Source organism: Equus asinus, chromosome 5 (genome assembly GCF_041296235.1).
Source record: "Equus asinus isolate D_3611 breed Donkey chromosome 5, EquAss-T2T_v2, whole genome shotgun sequence".
NCBI classification, from domain to species: domain Eukaryota; kingdom Metazoa; phylum Chordata; class Mammalia; order Perissodactyla; family Equidae; genus Equus; species Equus asinus.
In genome coordinates this window covers 96,030,397-96,055,499 of record NC_091794.1, presented here as the reverse complement: position 1 = coordinate 96,055,499, position 25,103 = coordinate 96,030,397, and the positions used below count along the sequence as shown (strand labels likewise).

The 25,103-nt window shown below is 51.5% G+C and overlaps 1 protein-coding gene across 1 annotated transcript; it reads right to left on the bottom strand.

Moving 5' to 3' along the window:
* Positions 1–813: 813 nt before the first annotated feature.
* Positions 814–19,955, bottom strand: IL22RA1 (interleukin 22 receptor subunit alpha 1). Its single transcript, XM_014855061.3, has 7 exons — positions 19,821–19,955; positions 15,506–15,638; positions 14,392–14,570; positions 12,350–12,525; positions 7,652–7,790; positions 3,808–3,929; positions 814–2,814 (listed from the first exon to the last, which is right to left on the bottom strand). Exons 1-7 carry the CDS (start codon positions 19,861–19,863, stop codon positions 1,861–1,863), a joined length of 1,746 nt encoding a protein of 581 aa, XP_014710547.3. The 5' UTR covers positions 19,864–19,955; the 3' UTR covers positions 814–1,860.
* Positions 19,956–25,103: the final 5,148 nt, after the last annotated feature.

Below are 25,103 nucleotides of genomic sequence, written 5' to 3'. Positions count from 1 at the left end.
CCCTCCTGTCCTTATGCCCCATTAGTTTCATCCTCCAAGAATTCAGACCAGTGTGGAAAGTTCCGACTCTCTCTCTCTTTCTCTCTCTCTCTCTTTTTTTTTTGCTGAGGAAGATTAACCCTGAGCTAATATCTGTTGCCAGTCTTCCTCTATTTTATGTGGTTTGCTACCACAACATGGCTGACACTCGGGATCCAAACCTGGGAACCTGGGCTGCTGAGGCAGAGGATGCCGAACTTAACCCCTAGGCCACGGGGCCACCCCCAAAAGTTCCTTCTCTTGATGAGGACAAAAAGTGCTAGATTTGATCTCCAATTGTGTCATGGCCTCAATGGGGGGCCCTTGGGTGAGTTCCTTATCCTCTGTGGGCCTCAGTTTCCCCGTCGTAGGGATCACCTGACATGCAAATGATACAAAGGATGTGACAGCACAGACTCTGAAAGCACAGAGCAGGGGGCTCTTTTCTTACGTGGGAGCAGATGCAGGGTCAGGAGGGCCTGGTGGCACCACTCTACCACTGGTGGGGCGTCGAGGAGGCAGGCCTGGGGGCTCTGAGGGTGCGCTGCCACCCCCAAAACAGCTTCCACTTGTGACCTCAGGGAGAAGCTTCCATCTGTCTCTGGACCCTGTTTCCAGAAGGGCCTGCAATCCCTTCCCTGTTGCCCCGTCAGGCAGCCCAGCCCCACGGGCTTGGCCAGAGCAGTCCTGAGGAAATCCGGATAATCCGAGTCCAGAAGAAACGCCCGGCACAGGCCCACCCAGACTGGGGAGCCGGTCACTCCCTGTGCCGTCGGATTTTAAAAAACCACAACAGGAAGTAGCTACATTTATTGGGCGCCACCCATGTGCCAGACACCATTAAGCCCTTACAGACACCATGTGATTTCTTCCTCACCGCAACCCAGTGAGGTAGGTGTTATCATCCCCACTTTACGGATGAGAAAACTGAGGTTTTGAACACTGATTCATTTGCCTGAAGTCCCACAGCCAGTCAGTAGTGTGGTTGGAACTTGAACCCAGATGGGCTGAACCCACGGCTGGGTTTCTAAAATCATGAAGGAAGCACAGTTTGTTGCTGTGTCTCCTTCCAAGGCCGGGGGGCGCCCTGTTCCTTTTAAACCCGTCTCTCCAGACAGGGTCTGAAATGGCTGCCGGCAGAAAAGGCTTCTATGTTCTCCCTCCCAGTTGGACCTGCATTTCACTCGGGGCAAAGCCTCTGGCAGAGGAATGAAGTTGAAATGGTGCAGCGTCAGGCAGTAGCCTGGTTGGGAGTGAACCCCAGGCCACGCCCCGCCCTGGAGTCTCGCCGTCTTGCAGCCTCTGGCCTTGGCAGACGTGCAGGTTGTTCTGGTTCTGCCCAGCCTGCTATGAGGCGTCCTTTTCTAGACTCCTTTTCTCACCTTTGGGGAATCACAGAGGAGGCAGAGACCTCACTCTCTGTCACACTAGATTACAAAACTGGCCAGGAATGGGGGAAGCGAGGTGGGCTCCCGGAGACCTTTGTGTCCAGCGTACAGGGAGCTGGGGCCCTGGGGCCCGAAGTCTCCCTGCGTTGACTCTCCACACTCTGACTGTCCTGTCACGCCCTGCAGGGCTCTGTGTGCACACATTTGCACATGCTCACTTGCACACGAAGCACTCCTGGAACTCTTCTGGCTGGAGTGCCCATCATGTCTTTTTGCTCCAACGGGAGCTCAGCCATGGCAGGGCCCAGCATCTGCCTGCCTCTGGTTCTCTCCAGGGCACCCACCTGAGGCTGGGCTGCAGAGTGTGCAGCCTGGTTGGGCGTGGGAGTGATGGCTACGGATGTGATATTGGGATGGGGACAAGGAAGAAGCCCCAGGCCTGCCCATTCTCAGCTCAGGATTCCCACTGCACGGTCAGGGCCAGGCCTCTGAAAAGAGAGTCCAGCTCCACAGGCTGCTCCAGCTCTGAGCCCCGAGGGGCTAGGCTCTTGGCCTCAGTCTCCGACACTGGATCCTCATCCTTGGGACACACGAGGGACTCCAGCAGGCCCCAGGGACTTGAACCCAGGTCTGTAGGGGAACATGGGAGGGAAGGAGTGTGCAAAGGGAAGGACATGGGGTGGCCCTCGATCTGGACAGAGGAGAGGAGGGGCAGCTGGCTCGTTAGGTACCCTGCTGGCCCTGGTTCCCCTCTGTGTAGCACATCAGGGTCAGGTGTGCTGTCCGTGTGAACCCCCAGATGCTGCTGGAAGGATTTTGGTTCTTGGGGGTCCTCCATAGCCAAGGAGGTCACCCCCTGCAGGGAAAGGCCATCTGAGATACAGCTTCCAGCTAGTGACTCTTTCTGGAGTTGATCTAGAGACCCGAGGTGTTTGGGACCAGAGCGTGTCACAGGTGGAGAGTCCTTGCTGGAGCCTTCCACGCATATCCCATAGGAAGAAGGCCAGCTGTCCGGAGTGGCCTGAGGGGTGTAGGAGGGAGGCTGGACCTCAGAGATGGCCTGTGAAGTGTAGAATGGGGGTGTAGCTTCTGGGGTCACCTGAGGTGCGTAGGATGGGGGCCTGACGTCAGGGACAGCCTGCGGGGCATAGGACAGGGGGGAGAGTGTCTGGTGAGGTGTCACTCCAGCGGGCTGGAGGATGGAGATGTCCGGCTGCCCAAGGTAGGCAACGTCAGACAGTCTGTGCTGCCGTGGGGCTCCTGGGGGCTCCCTGGGCCCAGAGACCTTGACTTGGGAGTACTGGACAGGCTGGGTCAGACCGCCGGGGCCGCTGAGGTCAAAGACGGGGATTAGGATGTGCTCCTCGATGAACCGCAGAGGCTGGAAGGTCAGGACACGCTGGACGTCCTGCACGGAGACAATGACAGTTCACCTGTTAGGGCAGGTCCTGAGCTCCGTGGGGTGCCGTGGGTGGGTGAGGTCCTCCATCGGGTGCTTCTTCAAGATGCATAGCTACACGTCCCCTTCACTTCCTGGGGGTTCCTCTAAATGCTGGGCCCTTAGCTGAGGGCCACTGGGTTATCTCAGGGAGAAAGAGATAAATGCTGGGCTGTGGGTCTCTAGGAGGTGGACAGTCCAGGAAGTAGCTCACTCAGGTTTGGGGAGGTTCGAGGTGGGGGCCCACACGGCTCGTTGCTCACGGGTCCCTAAGGGCCTGATGTAGGGGGCAAGCTGGGAAAGGATGAGGGATCATGGGGGGCCAGAGAGTTTTACAGGAAATGGCCCATGGGGGCTTCGACATCGACTGCAAAGCCCTCGGAGGGGCGAGAGCTGGCTCCCGGAGCCTCTATACCCCCTCTGCAGCGGGCCCTGCTGCTTTAGCAGAAGCAGCGCTGGTGGCCAGACTGGGGCTGCTGATGTGACTTGTGTGCTTGACACAGGGCTTTACATTTTAAAAAGTAGGTGCCAACATTTGAAATTTGGGAGATTTCATGTTATAATATGAAATTCTGATTTCTCTTTAAAAAATGTGAAGATCTGGCCACGCCGGACCTGGCTTCCCAGGTGGCAGCTTGGCGGCCCATTCGGACAGGGCCTGAGCTCCGGGTCTCCCCTGGGTGCCCCCCACTTCTCAGCCCCTGGCAGCGGCCTGTTCTCTCTGCCTGGCCCTTTCAAGTGAGTGGCTTTCTGTTCCGTGTCCACCCTTTCTGATCACCTACCCCTCTTTGATCCCCTCTGAGACCTGCTGGACCACGGCTTTGTGGATTCTGGGTTGGAAGGGAGGAATGAGGCCTAGTTCCCTGCTTTGCGGGCTGGTCCCTGCACTTCAGGAAGAGCCAGAATCCCTGGGCCCGTGCCCTCCCTGGACCTCCCTTCCCCCTGCCAGGTGCGACTGCTCACCAGGGCGTTGGGAGGCAAAGGCGGCTTGGTGACATATCTGTAGCTCAGGTAGCAGAGCCCTGCGACGAGGAAGCCCGTGGAGAACAGGATGGCACCTGAGAAGGCGTAGGTCCATGTCCGGTCTGGGCGAGCAAAGAGCACAGGGCAGGGAGGGTGAGGCTGGCATCTGACCTGGACCCCGTCCTAAGTGTGGGTGCTGCAGACCTGGCCTTTTCGTCTCCTGCCCTCTTGGGCCAGGCTTGGGAAGGCCTCTCCTACCCCCGACATTTGCAGGGCCAGGCCACAGTACAGATGGAGGGTCACGTACCACATGTCTAAATATTCAAAACTTATAAATCATGTTTTACACGGTCCTATAAAATATGTTCTACACTCCCACCTTGATAAATAGACTTTTCATCACACCCTGGAAGGCCAGCTTTGAAGTTTGAATTCTTGGCCCCTCAGGGCACTGTGCTGAGATGCGGAGGTGCGGGGAGAGCCTGCCACAGGCCCTTCGCCCATCCTGGCTCCATCCCACACTTCCAGGGGCCTGGTGCACAGGGATACGGACCCCCAGACCACACAGCCAAGCTCATCCATGCCCCCGACAAATAGCTGCTCATTGGCCACCCATTGGGCCCAGGGTCTGCCCATCAACAGAGCGTCTGCCCTCCAGAAGAAGGACCCAAGGAAGAGATCTGCCTGAACTGGACACAGGACATTTGAACGGGGAGTTTCAGGGTCTCAGGTGTTCAGAGCGTGGTCTGGAAAGGAGACCACAGGCTCCAGGAGCATCTGCCCACTTGGACTTAAGGACCCATCATCTTGTGGGGAGGGCTGTGGCCAGAGCAGGGCTGGGGCAGGGCCTTCTAAAGCGGGGCCCTCTTGCCTGGGTCTGAGGACAGTCTCACCTCCCTGCAGGCGGTGCAGGGCAGAGGCAGACCGAGGAGAGAGGTGGCAGCAGGAAGGGCCTGTCCTCCCTACCTCCCACCAAGGTCATGGGCTGGGCATCAGGGAAGACCTTGCTCAGGAGGGGCCTGGGGAGGCACTGCCCTTCCGCAAAAGGAGAGGGACAGCTGAGGGCTTCAGCGGCGAGCCTTCTCCCTGTGGCCCTGCAGGCAGCAGCCAGCTCTTAGCACAACACACTTCCTGTCACCAGCCCAAGTGGGACTGGTGAGGGGCTTGGTAAGGAAGACGTAGTTGGAGTTTTTGTTAAAACTGGCAATTTGTATCATGCAGGGGTCTTGACTCTCCAAGTCACCCTCCTTCCATTGCTGGCCCCCATGGGACTTCAGCTTGGGAAGTTGACCTCCAGCTGCCAATGACCTTGGCAACTGTGACCCCTGAGAACTGCGGGAGCCTCCACTTGTAGCCCACTCCTCGCTGCTCCCCCCGCCCTGTGGCACAGGCCTCTCTGGGTCAGCTTCGTGCTTCAGTGATTCCCTGTCCCCTGTCAGGTGATACTTCTGTCCCTGCACCAGGGAGAAGATAGGACCTGAATGGCTCTACATGACATGCCTAATGTTACTGCTCCTTGTCCCAGGACAGGATCAGAACTTAGAACATTCCCATACACCACGTCACCGTTGGGGAGGCGGGATGGAATAATAAAAATTACACTGGCCTGGGAGTAAGGAGTGTAGGGTATTAGAGGTTTGGCTCAGCCAGATATGCATATGCTGATCATCCTTCTCTCTGCTTCACGACCCTCTCTGGTCTCCCATTTATTAATAACAGTATCCAGCGGTTATTGAATTCTTGTTACATGCCATGCCCTGTGCGCGGTGCTCTACCTATGTTATCCCACCAAATACAGAGGGCCAGGGATGCTCCCTTCGTACAGATAATGAAGCTGAATCTCAGAGAGGTTAAGTGGCTTGACCAAGGTCACACAGCTACTCAGTGGAGAATCCCGGATTGACATGTATAACTGCAAAGCTCATCCTCACAGCCACGACACAGTGATGCCTCAGTTCCCTCATCTGTAAAATTAGGCTGGGGCACCTAGAGCCCTTTCCAGCATCAAGATGCTGGGATGATTCTTGGTGATGCTCCGTGACCACAGAGGTAGATAAAGTGGGGATTCTGGGCTCTGGGGATAAGATAGACCTCAGAATACAGGTCAAGGGCAGGACACATCACCCCGAAATGGAAGTAAGAGGGGGAAGTGTGCAGTAGAGGGGACCAGCTGTAAACAAAATTGCAAAGTGGTAGTTTAAGCCCAGGCTTCAGGATCGAATGGCCCTAAGTAGGTTCACTGACCAGCTGTGTGATCACGGGCAAGTTGCTTAACCTCTCTGAGCCAGAGTTCCTCCTCTGTCAAATGGGGATGATGCTACTCAACTTGCAGGATTGTTCTAAAGATTAAATGGGATAATATAGGTAAAGCATTTAACACAGTGCTTGGCAATAGGTACTTAATAAATGGTAGGAATTATTAATATACTTTCTTTTTAAGGATAAAGTGCCTTCTATATGTCAGCAAGAAATAGCCACCAAGAAGTGTGATATATATATAAAGGCAGCTAAAGTCTTAGAAAAAAATAGTATGATATCATGAGCTAGGTCACGTAAGGACAAGGCAACGGAAAGATAAGGATGGAGAGTCTGCATGTGGTCAAAAAGCAGGCGGGGCAGGGGCGGGGCAGGAATGGGCGAGATTTGTCTGGTACAGTCAGGGGCAGAGGATCCCAAGTCATGTGTATTCTCCCAGCTGAGTGTCTGTAGAGTTGGTTTCCTTCCTCTCGTCCTCCTGCCAAGTTCTATTCTGGTCTCCCCAGCGGCCTGTTCCCCAGGAGGGCGTGCCCCGAGCAGGAGGCCAGGTATAACGTTCCCTGAAAATTAATGCCCTGGGACTCAGGGGGAGAGATCAGTGTCCCGGAGGCTCTTGGGGAAATGGATGAGTTGAGTTTCTGAACAAAGGTGAGGACCAGAAGCTACTCGGTGATGATTCGATGCAGCTGCAGTTACACCCTAGGGCCCAGCCTGTAGCAGGCACCTCGCTCTGTTCATGAGACTAGAAATCACCTACTGACATCATCCATCTGAGCACGATGACTAAGGGGGAGGCTGTTTCTCCAAATCCACCCAGGCCACTGCTATCACTTCCATCGTCTAGACGTGTGGCCCTGAGCATTACAACATTCCTATCTCTAGGAAGATAGCACTAAGAACAAGACCATGATGCTTATGAAGAGTCGAGTGTCAGTGTGCTAGAGGAAGGGAGCATGGCACACCACCTCACTAGCAATGACTCAAAACTGTTTCTATGGTGACGCAGTGGCGAGAATGTGGTCTCCAGAACGAGGCCCAGTTCTAGCCCTCACCACCTGTGCGACCTTGGGCAAGTTACTTAACTACTCTGAACCTCACTTACCCCAGTAAAACGGAGATGCTAATAATACCCGCCCCATAGATTGCTCACGAGGATTGCGCTCAGTAGAGCCGGGTCCTGGCTGGCCCTGCAGAAATGCTAGTTACCATCACTGTGATTGTTATTTGACTTTGGAAGATATTGAGGGATCTTTTTATCGTCTCTGCTCCCCCTTATGCAGACTATTTTCCAGTATATCTCACTTGGGTTAATATTAAGGTAAATTTGCCTTGCCAGGGTACACACAAAGCTTGCCAGAGAGAGGAAATCCAGATACAAGCTGGAAGGTAGAGATCAAACATGTGCCATGATAACCCATCAGCTAGCTCATTTATGGATAAACAAAGCTTGAATTCAATAATACACTAATAACTAATAAATCGTGCAGGTTTTTAGAGCACCGCCATCCTCCCCTTGCTTACAGGGAGGAAAGCGCAGAGGCAGGACTTGACTTCAGGAGCCTGCCTCCCTCTGGCTTCAGCTCCTTACCTGGCAGCGTCTTCACTCGGCACACGTAGGGGGCGCTCTCTTTGGACCAGGTTGGAACAGAGATCGTGATGGTCCCAAGGAACTCCGTGTCAGGGGTCAGGCCCATGAACTCGTATTCTTTCTTCGGCCCTGCAAGGTACTGAATTTGACAGAGAACCCAGAGTGACTCTCTTACAAGCCAAGCTCCCTAGAGAGCCCAAGTACTCGTGCTCAGGCCCCTGCCTGGGTCACCACACTTGCTGAAATGGTGCCACCAGCTGGCCAAACCAGAAACCGGGGGTCAGTCTCCAGTACTCCATTCCCATTCCCCTACCTTGTGCTTCAGCCCCAAATCCAGTCAGTTGCCAAGCTCCACGCACTTTCCTGGCACTCCAGGAAATTTGTAGTAAGCACTCCATAAGTACTAGCTGCTGCTATGATCACCGCCATCAGCAGCACCGCCACCATCACTACCATCACCATCATCCCTCCTTCTTCGAGTTCTCCTCCTCTCTTCCTCTTTCTTCTTTATTAGACATCAAAACGCCTTTGAATATCCATCCCTCTCTTACCTTCTTTTTTTTTTTTTTGAGGAAGATCGGCCCTGAGCTAACATCTACTGCCAATCCTCCTCTTTTTGCTGAGGAAGACTGGCCCTGAGCTAACACCCGTGCCCATCTTCCTCTACTTTGTATGTGGGAAGCCTACCACAGCATGGCTTGCCAAGTGGTGCCACGTCCGCACCTGGGATCTAAACTGGCGAGCCCCGGGCTGCTGAAGCAGAACGTGCACACTTAACCGCTGAGCCACCGGGTTGGCCCCCCTCTCTTGCCTTCTTCGTAGCTTCTGCCTTAACTGGGCCTCGACATCTTTAGCCCGGACTTTTGCAGTGGCCTCCTAACTGGTCGCCTGTCCCTGCTTTTGCCCCTGTCCACTTCCATATCCATCCTGGTGCCACAGTGATCTTTCTAAAGGATTAATATAATTACAACGCTCCTCTATTCAAAATCATTTGAGGGCCTGGCCGACACTGCAGGATAAAATCCTGGTCCCTGCCTCCTGCCCACTCCTCTCTCTCTAGAGCCCAGCTGGCCCTTTGGGCCCTGGTGATGCGGCACGCCTGTCTCTCCTGCAAACGCCTTGCTTGCGGAAGCAAGCCCGTGCTCCTTTGCGTCTGCAGACCCTTCTGCTGGAGCTGCTTTCCAGTTCTCACCTTCCCGTATGGCTCTAACCTCTTTGACCTTGAACTCCTCCCTCGGCTGCCTCAGTCCATCATTCCAGCTCTCCCCCACCTCTCTGATTGCTCTTTCACTGGTTTCAGCCCCTGAGTGTTGTTCTGCGGGATTCGCTCCTCGTCCACTTTTTCTACTCTCTCCACATCCGCTCTTACTTGGTGGTCTTATCTGGATCCATGGCTCCTGTGACCGCCAGGGTGTGGATAACTCCCAAGCCCGTCTCACTGAGAGTTGTGGAGTTCCTAACGCTCTCTGCTGGCTCCCTCCTGGACAGCACTCTCTGGGCTCACCGTGGCTGAACATGCTGATCTCCTCTCTGTGGGTCCTGCCCCATCCCCAACCCCAACCCCGCCCCTGCTCTTGATTCCTTAATTCTGTTAAAAGAGCCTTTCTTGTTATAATACCCAAGGCCCAACCCTTAAAGCCACTTTTGACCAATGCCCCTCACACCCTTTGTACCTAATGCTCTGAAATGATCCATAAACCATCATTTAAAGGGCCACAAGCTGTGCTCCTGGGAGTTCAAAAGCTAAGAATCTTCTTTGGTTCTTTGCATTTCGGCTATGCCTTGCCTTTTCCAGGCACAAAGAGGCCAAAGTTTGTGGTTCTTTGTTGGTTTTTCCTTTGAGAGGGATGAAGTTGGGTGAAGAAGTACATAAACTGATTTTACAACTTACTGTTTTGTGAAACTCATGTGGTTAAACTGCACACTTTAAATATCATGTGATACAAGGCCAGTGGAGTTGCCAAGGCCCTGAGCGTCATCCTTCCCCCACGTTTTTACTGCCTCCATCCTGGTTCAGCCCCTTATTACTTCCGGCCTACACCATCGCAATAGCCCCCCTGACTTCCCACCTGATCTCTCTTTTATTCCCACATTCAATTTCTCTCCCTTCTGCTCTCGGTAATTTATCATTTCTATTGAACCAACCCTCCCTAAAATAACAACTACAAACTCTGGCCAGAATAAAGACTTCCTACAGGCATTGGAAAGTAAGCAAAAGCGGGAGATATTGGAGAAAGGAGGAAGGGAATGACACTGGGAGAATGTCCCCCTTTTTTCTGTCTTTTAGCCTGAAAGCAGGCCCCTCGTCTATACCGTATGAGATGGCTGAAACCTAGGCAGCAACTCTGTAATCTTACTGGCTTGAATAAGCAGAAGAGGGAGTCAGGGCAGTCACAGCAGCTGGAAAGCGAGGGGAGAAACCGCAGACCGGAGAGGTCCACAGATGGATGCAAAAAGATAAATGATGCAAACTATAAGAAGGCTGGGGTTGCCATATAATAGCAGATAAAATAGTCTTCCCTACAAAGAATATGACTAGAGATAAAAAAGGACATTTCATCATGATGAAAGGGTCAATTTATCAGGAGGCTGTAACGATCGTAGACGTGTATGTGTCTGAGCATGGAGTTTCAATTACACACAAAATTAAAGGGGCACATAGACAAATCCACGATCTTCCCTGGAGATTTTAATACTCTCAGCAATTAAAAGAACAACAGACCTCCCCCAAAGCAGGAAAGAAATAGAAGATCTGAACAACACTATTAGTCCCCTTTATCTAATCGATATTTATAGAGCACTCCACCAACACCTGCAAGATACACATTATTGTCAAGTGCACATGGAACGTTCACCAAGATAGGCCATATGCTGGGCCATAAAGCAAGTCCCCATAAGTTTAAAAGGACTGAAATCATACACAGTGTGTTCTCTCACCACGAACTGAGTCAAATCGGAAATCAATAACAATGAAATATTTAGTAAAACCCCAAATATTTTCCCAAATGTAGTTGTGATAAGGACTCTCCCAACTCAGTAATCTCTAATTGCCTCCTCCGATTACTGAAATAAACAAAAATTCCTCCATCCATCACCGCGGAGCTCGTCAGCACGGCTCCGCCTGTCTTCTCAGGGTTACCTCCCATGGTTCCTCTCCCTCGGTGGTTCTCAAACTTCAGGGTGAGTAAGAAGCACTAAAAATTCAGGTCCCAGGGGTGCAACCATAGAATCTGATTAAGTAGATTGGAAGGGGCCCCAGAACCTGCATTTTCTTTTTCTTTTTAAACTTTTTTTTTTTTGAGGAAGATTAGTCCTGGGCTAACATCTGCTGCCAATTCTCCTCTTTTTGCTGAGGAAGACTGGCCCTGAGCTAACATCCGTGCCCATCTTCTTCCACTTTATATGTGGGACGCCTACCACAGCATGGCTTGCCACGCGGTGCCATGTCCGCATCCGGGATCTGAACCGGTGAACCTGGGCCACCGAAGCAGAACATGCACACTTAACTGCTGCGCCACCGGGCCGGCCCCGAACCTGCATTTCGACAACAGCTACAGGAGATTCTGATGGTGTTGGTTTGGAACCAAGTTTTGAGAAACTGCTCTACATGTCCCTGTGCTCCAGCCAAACTGGGCAGTTTTGTGCTTTCTGACAATGTCCTAAGTTTTCCTGCTTTTCTCTTTGATCGTGGTGGGATTGTGTAAGCCGGGAGGGGGGAGGGGGCGGGGAGGAGGCAAATGTGGGCTTTGAACAGAGCTGAATTTGAATCCTGACTATACTATTTGCTGAACAATCTTGAGCAAGTGACTTAACCTCTCTGAGCCTCTGTTTTCTCATCTGGAAAATGGAGGTAATAGTGCCTACCTCACGGTGAGAATTAAATGACATAATATGCATATCTAGATACCTGGCATAGTGGAAATTGGTATTGGCACCAGAAAGTTTTCTGGAAGTCTTTCTAGATCTCTCTAAGTTGACATCTCCTCTCTCTCATCCCCCTGCTCAGCCCCACACAATAACCTTATGTCCCTCTACCTGTAGCTGTTTGAATTCTTGTTTTAATTCCTCCCACACGCACTAGATTATAAACTCCTTGAGTGCAGGAGGAGTCATTCAGTGGAATTATGGATTAGTGGCACGTGCTGGGGGAAAACACCACATATTTTGTGAATACAAAAAGAAATAACTTGTATATCATTTGACAGTTTATGCCCTTGCCTTCCATCTTTCATTATTACTGATCTTAAGACACTGCCTCTATCCAGTTTCCAATAATAGTGGGGAACCAGCAAAAAGAACCACAGTGGTAGAAACTAATCGTAGCATTTTCTAAAGTGGACACTTTAGGATTTTAATAGAGGTTGTTTCCCAGGATGTTAGAAGGCATTAGGCAAAAAATAAAGTAAAAAAAAAAGAAAAAAGATAAATATAATGCAAAACAAAAGGAGTTTCTCTGGTCAAATAAATTTCAGAGAAGTTGGGCCAAACAGGTTAAACTGGAGTCTCGGCTTTGCAGGACTTGTCAGGGACTTTAGCATGTTATGTGCGTGTGAATCGACAAGAGGGAGGCTGTGGATGTGTTTTGTGGAATGCTGACTTATATAACACAGCTCCGTTCGACTTAAAGCAATGCCACTCTAACTGAGAGGGACACGGTTTTCCCAGGCCGGGAAGGACCGGGGCGGCACATGTACTTACCATTTGGTAGGTCTGGTTGACGTGGAGCTCTAAGCGGTAGAAGAGATCTTGGAAGATGTCCTCCAGGGTCAGCCTGCGGCCGTCCCCTGTGCGGATGGGCGTGGAGGTGGGATGGATAATCATCTGGATGGATCTCACCTTGGGGATACAGGTCACATCAGGTGGTTTGATGGTAGCTGGAAAAAGAGAGAGAGAAAAGAGAAGAGAAAAAGTCAGAATCAGCCAGTAATGTCCCAGGCTGCCCTGGGCTGGGAGGAATGACTGCTTCTGCTCTCCTCCCACCGGACCCCAGCTACGCTTCTGAAAGCATCAGCTAAGCCAGCAGTGAGAAGAGGACAGTTCTGCAAGAACTGGTGTTTGGCTTGAAGGCTGCCAAAGGGATGACTGAGGGTCGGTGGGAAGAGCCAGGGAGAGGGGCACCGGCCCCCTATGTGGATCATGCTCTTGCCCCAGCCCCTCCACATGCCCACCTTGAGTCTGCCCGGAGCACCCTTCCCCTGGTCTATCAGCAATGGCAGCTTTGGGGACTGACGGTTCAGCCACATATCCTAAACACTGTTTGGGCACCCATTGTTATTGACTCAGCCTCAAAGGCCACGCCTAAGACTTCAGTCTCTCTCGAGATGGAATTTTCCGAATAACTAAATGACCTTTACTGGTTTACAGACCCCTTTGGGAATTTGATAAATGCTATGGATCTTTTTTTTCTTTTTAAAGGTTTTATTTTTCCTTTTCCTTCCCAAAGCCCCCTGGTACATAGTTGTATGTTTTTAGTTGTGGGTCCTTCTAGTTGTGGCATGTGGGACGCCGCCTCAGCATGGCTTGATGAGCGGTGCCATGTCCGCGCCCAGGATTTGAACCGGCGAAACCCTGGGCAGCCGAAGCAGAGCGCGCGAACTTAACCACTCGGCCACGGGGCCGGCCCCAATGCTGTGGATCTTGTCTCCCCCAAAATGTACATGTATAGAAATCCTGCACCCAATTTCAGGGATTCATGAACCCCACTTCCGCTGAAGCTAATTTATAAAAATCCCTCAAGGGTCCATTGACCTCCAACATTAAAAACAGCTGAGCTAGCAGACTGCTCACCGTCATGTTCTTTATAAAATTGAAAAACTGAGTTAAATGCCTTCAAAAAGGGAAGGAGGGAGGTAAATCAGAGTGCCCCCACAGAACGGATCATCTTGCAGCCACGAAATATCACGTTGTGGAAAAATATTTACTGACACAGGCAAATGTTCAGAGAGACAACCAACCGGATTACAAGAGTAGACACAGTTGCTAGTCTCTGCAGTTATGTTTACTGTTCAGGTTATTCTGGGCTCCTTTTATTTTTCTTTGTGTATTTCTGTATTTTCCAAATTTTCTATAATAAACATGTATTCATGAACAAGCCAAGAAAAAAATAATCTGTTTAATTTCATTTTTTTGTTTTCTCAAAAAACCATGTGGCTTTTAAGTCAATTGGTGAACGTCACCACCTGCTTAACTTGGGTGGGAGTTCGGCAGCTCATATTCGTTCATTCATCCATTATGTATGGAGCATCTCCCACGTGCCAGGCACTATGCTAGGGGCTGGGAACATGGTGGGTTCTACACCCACACACGCTGTCGCAGAGCTAATGTGTCAGAGGGGGAGGCAGCTGATACATGCGTATGCAAACACCATAATTGCAGATTGTGATATGAGCTGTGGAGACAATGAAGAGTTTATTATGACAGAAAATAACAGGTGGTGACCTAGTGAAATCGGGTTGTCAGGGCTGGGAGTGGGGACGCTCACTTAGGAGGTGACACCGAAACCGAGACCAAGACTATGGATTGGAAGAGTCAAGGCGGGACTGGGGGGACGGAGTTCGAGGCCTTGGTTGTAGTTGAGAGGCAGGATGAAGGTGGTCTCAACCAGGGAGATGGGGATGGAGATGGAGAAAGACGAACAACCTCACGGGGATGCTCTGTAAAAGTCACAGCCCTGACTGCCCTCCCATCCCCCCACAGTCCCTTCTGGGCCATCCCCGGAAATAAGAGCGGCTCCTACTCACTGTGTTGCAGTGAACTGAAGCGGTCGGTCATCTTGGTGGCTGACCGGCCCCCTGCGCTGGTGGCGGTCACCCTGGCATAATAGAGCTCTGTGACGTTGCCGGTCTCCACGGTCAGGTTGCAGGATTTCCGGGTGATCTGCTGGCAGCCCTCCTTTGCCAGCCACTCTTTCTCTCCGTACCTGCAGGTGAGGAGGGGGACGGAGCGCCCCTTTATTGAGCAGGCCTGGCACTGGGCCTGCGGCTTATTAATAACGATAACGATAGCTAATATTTACTCAGCACGTTCTGTGGCCCAGGCCCTTTGTGTGGGTGATCTGTTAGTCCTCACCATGATCTGTGATGCTCAGACATTATCCTCCCTCCTATTCAAACAGGGAAGCTCAGGCTTAGAAGTAGAATTTGCCCAGGGGTTTGAAGCACGCCCGTGGGGAACCAGGATTTGAACCCAGCCAGTCTGAGTCCACGTTCTGGGCCTGTCATCACCACAACCCTTTGAGGTGGGCATTGTTATCCCCATTTTACAGATAAGGGGACTGAGGCTCAGAGAGGGAAAGTGACTAGACACAGGACGAAGTGGCAGGACCAGGGATGGAACCCAGGTTTGCAGACTCCTGAGCCCATGCCAGCCCTACTTGCTGCAAGGGAGGGGAATGGGGGCATGGGCCTGAGGCGGTGGGCACAACTTTCTGTTGACCTATGTTCACCAATAATAATAAAACAATTATCAGTAGCTTATAATTTGCCAGGCACAAGTGCTAATGACCATCTTATTTAATCTACCTAACAGCCCTATGATGAAAGTACTATCGCTATTTTTAGGTTACAGATGGGGAAACTGAGGCCTGGTGAGGTTACCCAACTGCCCAAAGTTATATAGGCGAGAGCTGGCGTTCAAGCCTGGGCTGTCTGACGCCAGAGCCTGCACCTTTATCCATGATTTTCTCCTCCCTCCGCAAAAAACATACAGAAGCAAAGCTATAGCTGAGTAGGAGGGGGGAGCTGTGTAACACCAATCCAGGTGGGGGCTGTGGGGACTCATGGAAGGGGGCGATTTTCTTGGAGGGGTTGGTTCCAGAGCAGAGTCGAAAGAGGTCATGCTGGGAGGGAAGCCTACGTCTTGTACTCGACACTGTAGACCGTGTCTGGGGCGCTCTCCAGCCCGCTGTCCCACGTCAGGATGTTTTCAAAGTTGCTGGACTGGAATTTGACGTGCTGAAGAAGATCCAAGGTGTCCTCAGCAATCTCACCTGCGGGAAGTGGGAGCACTGTGAGCCGGTGGGCTCGTGGGCCCTGCCCCCCAGCCTGCTAACAGACTGTCCAGTGAGGGGGAGTGAGTGGTAGTACCCACTCACGAAAGCCTGGGTCCACCGCCCATCGCTGCTCTCCGGCCTGCTTATTTTTCTTTCCATTGAGCTATGATTCACATTCCACAAAATTCACCATTTTAAAGTGTACGATTCAGTGGCTTCTCAGCATATTCACAAAGTTGTGCAACCGTGACCACTTTCTAATTCCAGAATGTTTTCATCACCCGAAAAAGAAACCCTGTGTCCACAGGCAGTCACTTTCTATTCCTCCCCCAGCCCTGGGAAACCACTACTCTGCTTTCTGTCTCCATGGATCTGCCTATTTGGACTTTTCACACAGAGTTACACAATATGTGGCCTTTTCTCTGTCTGACTGCTTTCATGTAGCATCATGTTTTCAAGGTTCATCCATATTGTGGTTCGAATCAGCACTCATTTCCTTTTTAAGGATGAATAATATTCCATTGTGTGGCTATACCACGTTTGATTTATCCATTCCTTGGTTGATGGACATCTGGGTTGTTTCCACTCTTCAGCTATTATGAATAATGCTGCTGTGAACATTTGTGTACCAGTTTTTAAGTGGACATATGTTTTCCGTTCTCTTGGGTGTACAGCTGGGAGTGGACTATCTGGGTCATATGCTGATTCTATGTTTAACTTTTTGAAGAACTGCCAAACTGTTTTCCAAAGTGGCTGCACCATCTTACAGGCCCACAGCAATGTCTGAGTGGTCCAGTGATCCCGCCTCCTTGCCAATACTCGTTATCGTCTCTCACTCACCTCTTAACGCCACCTGAAGTTGGTGTTTTAGAGAGAGTGGCACCGTATTTTAGAGAGAGTCAGCTCAGATGTCTAAGCAGTAACTTGGCCAGAGTCAATAACTTCAAACAAGGGTGGAGAAGATGTCTGTGAATTCCTGCCTCTCTGCTGGCGGAACCCATCCCTGCCCACCCACCCCGTGCCTTCTCAGGAAGGCGGAGGCACCTGGCAGCTCTGTGGACTTCGTAGTGCGGACGGATGCTGACTCAGGCCACATACGGGCAGGGCGACCTTGCTGTTTAAGCTATTAGAACTTTAATTTCTTCGTCTCTAAAATGGGAGTGATTTGACTTACTAAATACAAATAATAACACCACCGGCAGCTGACGTGTATGAAATGGACCTCAAATGCACAGGGACACAGGGCTCTTACTTCATTAAAGCCTCCTGAAGACCTGATGAGGCAGCTACTATCATTATCTCCATTTTGTGGGTGATAAAACTGAGGCTCAGAGAAGGTTATTTGCCCAGTATCACTGTTAGGGAGTGACAGAGCCTACACTATCCATCGCAGTGCTGGACTGGTTGTGGGGTGGATGCAACAGGCAACGTCTATGAGAGCCTTTAGCACGTAGGAAGTCCTTATATGTGTGTGTTGAGTGCGAGGACAGGGGATCTGGGAAAGCAAGAGACTCACGGTATAGGGAGGGGTCTGTCCTGTTTACTCTTTCTTCCGCCCGGGGAGTTTCGGTGGCCTGAGCCCCTGATAATAGGCCCAGCGAAGGGAGGAGAGAGGAGAGGAGAAGCTGGCCCTGAAGAGTTCACAGCCACCTCTTCCAGCCTAGGCCTCTGCCAAGTCTACTGTTGGTTATGTCAAGGAAAGGGTAGCAAAGGCCAGAGGCCGAGGAAGGGGACTACGGAGGGGCTGCTGCCTCTGAAGCGATCTTCACCGGAAATAAGAGCTTTTGACTTGTAAAACGCTCCCCTCAGCCCTCCAAGCTAGGTCTGTGGAGAGAAAGAGGGTGCAGGAAAATGGCGGCCAGAGCCAGCAGTGGCTCTGAGCATGCTCAGAAGGGCCTGGTTGGCTGGGGCGGGAAGTAAACAGCTGCAGATGCAGTTGAGTGGAGGCCTGGAGGCCTTGTGTATATGTGTGCCTTTGATGTGTGTGTGCTCCTCCTGGACATGACCGTGACCACCAGCAGCCCAAGCTGTGAGGCAGTGGATAGCTGCTTATTCCCCTGCTCCGAGTGTGCATGCAGTGTTTCCGCAAGAGGGGCCCACAGGCTTGGAGAGGCACCTGTGGGGGTGGGAAACACTGTTAGGACAGTCCACCCTGCTGTGCACCCACTGGCGAAATCTAAGGCTGCACTCCTCTCTGACTCTGGGTTGGTCAGCCCTAGAAGCTGCAGAGATATTTGTCTTCTAGGATTCCTGGAGCCCCCAGCATGGGGTCTTGGGGACTGCCAGGGTCTTACGGCATCTACTCAGTGCGATGGCTATGCTGCTGAGCCCCAAGGTGTGGTTGACATCTTGTCTGAATCTGAATGAGGGCAGCATTGGGGGCAGTTCTGGAGGGAGGATTCTGGATTCAAGGCTGGGTCTTAAATTGAGGGAAGGAGTCCACGTGGGGTCAGAAAGTCATGGTGGCTTCGGGCAGGGGGTCAAAGGCAGGAGAGAGAGAGGGTGGGATTTGAGAGAGGGCCAGGGTCTGTCTGGGGGTGGGCTTAGCTTCTCCTAGTGGTAGGTTAGGGTCTGCAGTGGGAAGGTTGCTGGTTGGGGGTCAGTATCCTGGGCAGGCTATGTGGATCGGGGTGAGGCTGAGGCTGGGACATGCTCAGGAGGGAAAGGGCCCAGGTCAGGTGGAGGTTGGCACCACTTTCCAGGAAGGAGCTGAAACTGGCTTCCTGAACTGGGGTGCACAGACCTTGGCTGGTCCCCCTCTTTTAGGAGGTGTTGAGGGCTAACAAGGTCTCCCCTCTCCTCCCACCGTATTTGATCCTTTTCCTCCTCAAAACCATCGTTCCTCAGCCCGTGTCATTTCTGCACGTCCCAGATGAACGTCTACACTGTGAAATCCTGAGGAGACCCGTGCTGTCCAGAGACCAACAGACCGACAGATTCGATAAAAGGAAGTTTTCCTACTTGCATGAAAAAGCAATTCTGTGTCAACCAGTTGAGAAGCTAAGGAAAAACAAACACACAGAAACAACTCGACATGCTCATCAATCAGCCTAGGCATGGTGGGATGGGGAACTGGGTCCCCTGAGGGAGATTAAAGACTTGTAGCCGTCTTTCAAGGGCTGTTTCCTGTGGGTCCCTCATCTTAAAGGGTCAGGAGCCTCCAAGACTCTCAACCGGAATGAGTGGGGGTCTAAAGGAACATATTTTGGGGTCTCTTGGGGACACATCAAGTCTCCTGAGCTTCTCACGAGCCCAGTGTGGAGGGGAGGGCCTAGTGTGATGCTAGAAGTGCCCAGGAAGCAGCTGGAAACACTGTGGATCCAGTCAGCACTGGCTGGGGACATGAGTACAGGGGACCAGGATGCTCTGGGGCTTCATGGGCCTCATTCTGCACGTGAGCTAGAAAGGGCCTTGTAGAGGCCATCTCTCCTCCTCTTCAGTCAGGACTATGCTTTCACTTCTCGAGAAAGCTGCCTGAATTTTATTAAATTTCTCAGGGAGCAGAGACACGATCTAGGATCTCACGTGTCTGTCTGAAATTTCTCCTTAACGGTGGATCAACAAAATCCACTTTGTTGGATTTGAAAATGGTGCCCTTTAGTCCTGTTTTCAAAAGGACCCTGGTGTTTTAGGACCTATGAATGCAGCAGACCTGGCCACTGTGGGAGAAAATGCTCTTTCAGATCTAGCAAAAGGGGCTGGAAGAGGCCCCTGGAGCGGCGTGAAGGGAGTCAAGGGCCAGACTCAAGCTTTATCCATCCGGTCCCTCCCCTGCCTCCCCTTGTCAGGTCAGTGCCAGCCAGAAGCAGAGAATGGATGGCACAACTTCTACCAGAACATTCTGAGGATCAAAGGATGCCGGCTTCCCTCAAGCCAGTTCTTTATCTTCTGCAGCAGGGGATCCAGCACCCCCTGTTCAGACAGCTGGCTGCCTCCCTGAGTCTTGAGGTCAGTTGAGTCTCTGGAAGAACCCAGGGTCTGAGGGAGACCCTCTCATCCTCCCCCATAACCTGAGTTGGCATCCACTTCTCCAAGGAAACTCGGCACCCAGTTCAGCCCTTAGCAGAGGAGAAACTGAAACTGCCTGTCCTGAGGCTGGGTGGGGTGTGGGGGAGACAACCCTGATCATGGGCCCCTGGGGTGGGAAGGAGTCTGACCACAGGGTGTTGGGGCACTCACCGACCAGGGATCCCACAGCCAGGATGGTCAGTAGCATCCTCATTGGGCCGGGCACAGAGCCCTCTTTGGGCCTCCACTGTGGGCCGAGCACCGAGGGAGGGCTGGGAAGCTTTGCCGCCTTGGCAGCTGGCTCCACCCGGGCACGGGGGCGGGGAAAGAAGGGGAGGGTGGGACCAGAGCAGTGGAGAGTGGGGTACAAAGGTGCCTGGCCTACGTGCTTTGAAATTCCAGGGCCTGGGCGGGAACCGAGGGAGTTCCCTTCCTAGTTGCAGAAAACAGCCACAGTGACAGGTCGGCTTGTTTATCTGGTCTGGCAGCTGATTCATCTTAAGACTCTTTAGTGGTTTATCAGGGAACCGAGAGGCAGAAAAGGCAAAAATCATCCATGATGCACAGCCTTATCAGAGAGCAGTTTGGCACCGTGTATCAAAAGCCTGAAACACGTGCATATCTTTTGCCCCAGTGATTCTGTTCTCAGGGATTTACCCTGAGGAAAATAACTGGACAAGGGAGCAGAAAATACATTCCAGAATGTTCCTTGTGGCAAAGGAAAAGCTATGACTCCATGGCTTCGTTCTGGCAGGAGCACATATAGGATGCTGCTGCCCCTCTTTGTGCCCCGTATCAAAGCAGGTCCCCCAGCCTGGATGATGGGCTTGGGGATAGCTGTCCTCCTAGACAGGCTGAGAAGCCCAGGCACCCTGACCTTGAGCCTTTGGAGTCTGGGACCTGCAAAAGGTTAGGAAAAAACAGATCCGAAACGTTAGTGACTCTACTGTGCTAGAGATGGGGAGTAAAATTCATGAATGGACGTTTGGTTTAGGACTGTGAAGATTCAAACTGCTCACCCGGTATACTGCCCTACAGAGCTGTATCCACAGGGACTATTGTGAAATCCACTGGGATGGGTGTTTAGGGAATTATTTTCTCCTTGCTGGGCCTCAGAGAAGGTTGAAGGAGCCTGAACTCTGGTTAGGATGGACACAATCAAAGCCCTCTGCCCCTGGGGAGAGTTTGGCTGGTCCCAGTCACACAACGGCAGGCTGAGCCCGATAGCAGGAGAGCTGGCTAAGGGACCCGATTGGGTCTAGCTTTCAGATGTAGTAGGCCGTGATATCCAGGGAGCTGTATTCAAGTTGTTCTTTTCTATGTTGTAATTGTTTTCCATCAGCCCTGAGTCTTTGGCCAGGTTTGTTTGACAAAGCAGTCGAATTTGAGCTATGGTTTGAGGGATTAAGGTACGGCTTGGGCCGGTCATTTCCTGTAATTGCAGGAAATTATGTTTCTCAGACTCCTTTGTTAACTGCTTCCTGATGGGTTCACCCAACGGGAGGCACTGGAGGAAGCCAGGAGAGCGGAGGAGAGAAGTCGGGGTAGTCCTACCCCTCTTCTCTGCCCTGAGTGGCACCCCAGCAATGGCTGTGTGTCCTTTGGAGCTCCAGTTCCCTCCGGCCAGGCAGCCACCACCATCTTTCTGTCAGGTGGCCAGCTCCTGGGCTCTGGTAACAACGTCCCCGCACCCCGCCATTTTTCCCTTTAACTCGAAGGATGAGGCAACTTTTTGCTGTGGCCCATCTCTGGGCTGCCTCCAGGTCCCTGAATGGATTCTCAGCTCTTCCATCACCCGGGTAACCAACCCCTTTGTATGAAACTCCTTTGGTTTGAAAGCCTCGAGAGGTTTCTGTGCTCCTGAATGGACCATGATGGATACGGGGCCTTTGATAACTTTAGGGACAAGGTGGTGTGGAGAGATCATGGGCAGAGAAACAGGTCACAAAATGGCGAGAAGTGACCTGTAGGGGGAAGAGCAATCTGGAGCAATCTTGGCTGGCTGTCCGAGAGGAAGTTAGTTCCATGGAACGGGAAGCCTTCTTTGGCCACTCCGAGAACACCTGGGGGAGAGAGCTGGATGGAAGAAGAAGACTCCCGATAGCTGTGAGAGCCTCTGGTTATGTGGGAATTAACGGGAAGGAACCTGCCTGGATTGTTAAGGAACTGGGAACATCCAGACTTCATTTCTAATAGTGAAAAAAAAGAGAACAGCTTTCATGTCCAACAACATGAGTTTGCTTAAATGAATAACGGTCTGTCCACCCGATGCAAGATGAATGCAGCCTTCCAAATGATGCTGGAGAAAAGAGATTTGTGGCCTGGCAAAGATTCTCTATATTTTGCCAAATGAAAAGAAGCATGGCATAAACTATGTCTAGTATGAGCCTGGTTAAAACACATTCATACACATGCAGAGAAAAAAGTCTTGAAGGATGTAATTATAATGTGAAAATATTAATGGAGTTATCCCTGGGTGGCAATACAATTACAGGTGGTTTTTATTTTCCTTCCATTGCTCATCTGTACTTTCTTCTCTCTCTTTTCTTTTTTTGGTGAGACAGATTGTCGCTGAGCTAACATCTGTGCCAGTTTTCCTCTATTTTATAAGTGGGACCCCGTCTCAGCATGGCTTAATGAGCAGTGTGAAAGTCCACGCCTGGGATCTGAACCTGTGAACCCTGGGCTGCTGAAGTGGAGCACATGAACCCAACCGCTACACCGCCAGGCTGGCCCCACATCTGGACTTTCTACAGCTTTTATAGGAAATATATTATTTTACATTAAGGAAAAGCAAGGTTACTGAACAAAACAAATAGGCATTAAAGAAGAGTCTTTGTCTGGGCTGTACCCCGTCCTCGAATGCCGTCTCCTCTCCCTTAGCTAAATTCCCTCTTCTTCAAAGCCGTCTGGGATGATTTCTCCTCCTGCAAGATGCTCATGACAGCTCCAGCTCACCACAGTCTTAATTTAAAAATCCTTCTAGAGCTCCCGTCTGCTGCGCATCGGGCATCGTCCAATATTATTCTTCAGCTGTGCTCGTGTTGAAGACTGGAAAGGAGCAACTCAGGCCAGGCGGAGGTGAGACACCAGCAGCATCTTAAAATGTCGGAGGGCTGTTGCATGAGAAGGATCTCTCCGCCTTCTGTAACTACCTCTAAACAGGAAAACCGGGGTGCAGAGAGGGGACATCTTAGGGAGGCAAATTTCTTCTGATTTAAGGAAATAGCTCTTGCTACAATGGTGAGGCTGACTTTAGGATGCGCTGCTCTTGGTTACTGGGGGGATTTGGTGAGTGGTTGTGACCACTGGTAGCTGTTTGCTAGACAATCGCATTCTCTCGTCTCTAAAATCCAGTGGTCCTTGTCTCCCCAGCGAGGCAGAAAACGTTCAGAGCAAAGAGCAGCCCTTGCATTTCTCTGTTCTCTCCACGTGACTGAATAGAGAGCAATTATCCAACACTGACTTATACAGAATTGGCCTTCACAGCAGCAGAGTCACCCTGCCGATTCCCTCTGGCTCAGACTGCCAGGAAAACGCACTTCTTTTCTCTCTGATAAATTTCTCTGATGCACCTTGTGTTGTCTTGCCTCTGAGCCTTTGTCCAGGCTGCACCCGGCGCCCGGAACATGCTTTCCACTCCCTTTTCCTGTCTGATTCCTGTTCATTTTTCAGATCTCTTCTCAAATTCACTTCCTCCAGGAAGCTTCCCTATGTGAGCCACTCATGGGGTTGGGTTAGGAGCCCCAGCTCTGTGCTCCGGTGGCCCCTGAAGCTCCCCCATCCTAGTGTGTATCGCACCGTGTTATTTGTTTCGCCCCATTGCCGACTCCGGGGCCAAGGCGTGTAACCTGCTCTTTTTGATATCTCAGTGTCCAGCATGAGCTGGCATAGAGCGAGTCCCTAGTAATATTTGCTGAGTGAATGAGTGTGCTGGGGGGAGCTGGCCAGGGCTTCAACACTGCCCGTGGGACATTCCTAAGCTGCAGAAAAAGCATATCCTAAAATGACAAATACTTAGGAATGTGAGCTGCTCCTGTCCCTTCTTTCAACACCCAGGGATGCAGAAGCATGAACATCAAAAGGCAGTGGGGTGTACTTTGGAGGGGAGAGGTTGGTGACACAGCAGTGAGAGAGCCTGAAGAGCGGGGGGGGGGGTTCCCTGGCCCTTCCTGGACAGGAGGAGCAAGGAGCAAAGCTTTGGCAACCCACCCTGGACCCTCTTCTTAGAGAAAAGCCTGGGAATCAGACCCCCTCTGAGTCCATCTGGCTCTAAGCCTGGGCTGTGTCAATCAGGGACATTGACTCAGATGTCCCATGTAGGGAGGCTGGGTCTGGTCCCAATCCTGCACCTGACTCCAGGTGACCTCGAGTAGTCTTGTCCCTTCTCTGGGCCTCAGTTTCTCTGTCTGTACAGGAGTCGTGGTCTAGAAGGCCTCCAAGGGCCCTTGGAGCTCAAGTGGCCTTTGCATCCATGTCACTTTGGGGTTGGAAACCTCCCCTGACATGGCAGAATTCCCTTCAAGGCAATGGTTGGTGACACAAGCACAAATTCAGCTCAGCACTTATTCCACTCTGCCTACAATTTCAGCTGTCTCTTAGGGTAAGGAGTTGCTGAAGCGTGTTACATGCTTCTAAGACCATCCTTCTTAAAAATATTAAGAAGATCCTGTGTCTCACGCCAGGATTGAGGGAACAGTTTCATATGGCCCCTGGACACCAAGCAGTGAACAGAATATGGGCTTTGGGCACAGACCCGGCTTTGAATCCCAGCTCTGCCACTTGCCCACAGTGTGCAGGTCGCTTCATCTCTCACCCTCAGCTTCCTCATCTACAAGAGGGAAATATTAGTCTCTACTCAGTACTGCTGGGTGAATTCAAGGAGTCGATGTCTCTGGACAGTTTCTGAGGAGGAGACCTCCTGCACTGAGTCTCCTCTGTTAAGAGATGAGGAACCCAGGACCAAGTGAGTTTCCTTAAAAACTTTTGCGAGAACCCAGACTCCTGGGTGTGCAGGCATGGGGGTGCAGGAGGGGGCGATGAGGGCAGTGACAAGTGTTCCCTTAGGTTATGCTGTGCAAGAACTCACCTTGGAGGCCTGCAAGGGGCCTCCCACCACCTGCTGATGGTTTTTCCCACCAGGACGGTGTACTCTGAGGTGTTCCTGCCTCAGGACCCCCAGCTTCTCCTCCCAACTCACAACTAACAGTAAAGGGGAAAAAAAGACTCCATCATTTATAAAAGCTGTCACACCTCTGTACCCTGTATCATCACATGCCGAGAGGTGGGGCTCCCCGGGCTGGAACAGGTCCTGGTGCCAACCAGTGTTTCTGGAGTAATTGACTCATGGAACTGACTCACTCGTTTAGATACAGATATACCTTCTGGTCTGTTTTTTTTTTTTTTAACCCTTGAAACTCTCATCACTTTAGTCCCATTTTGTGCACTCAGGAA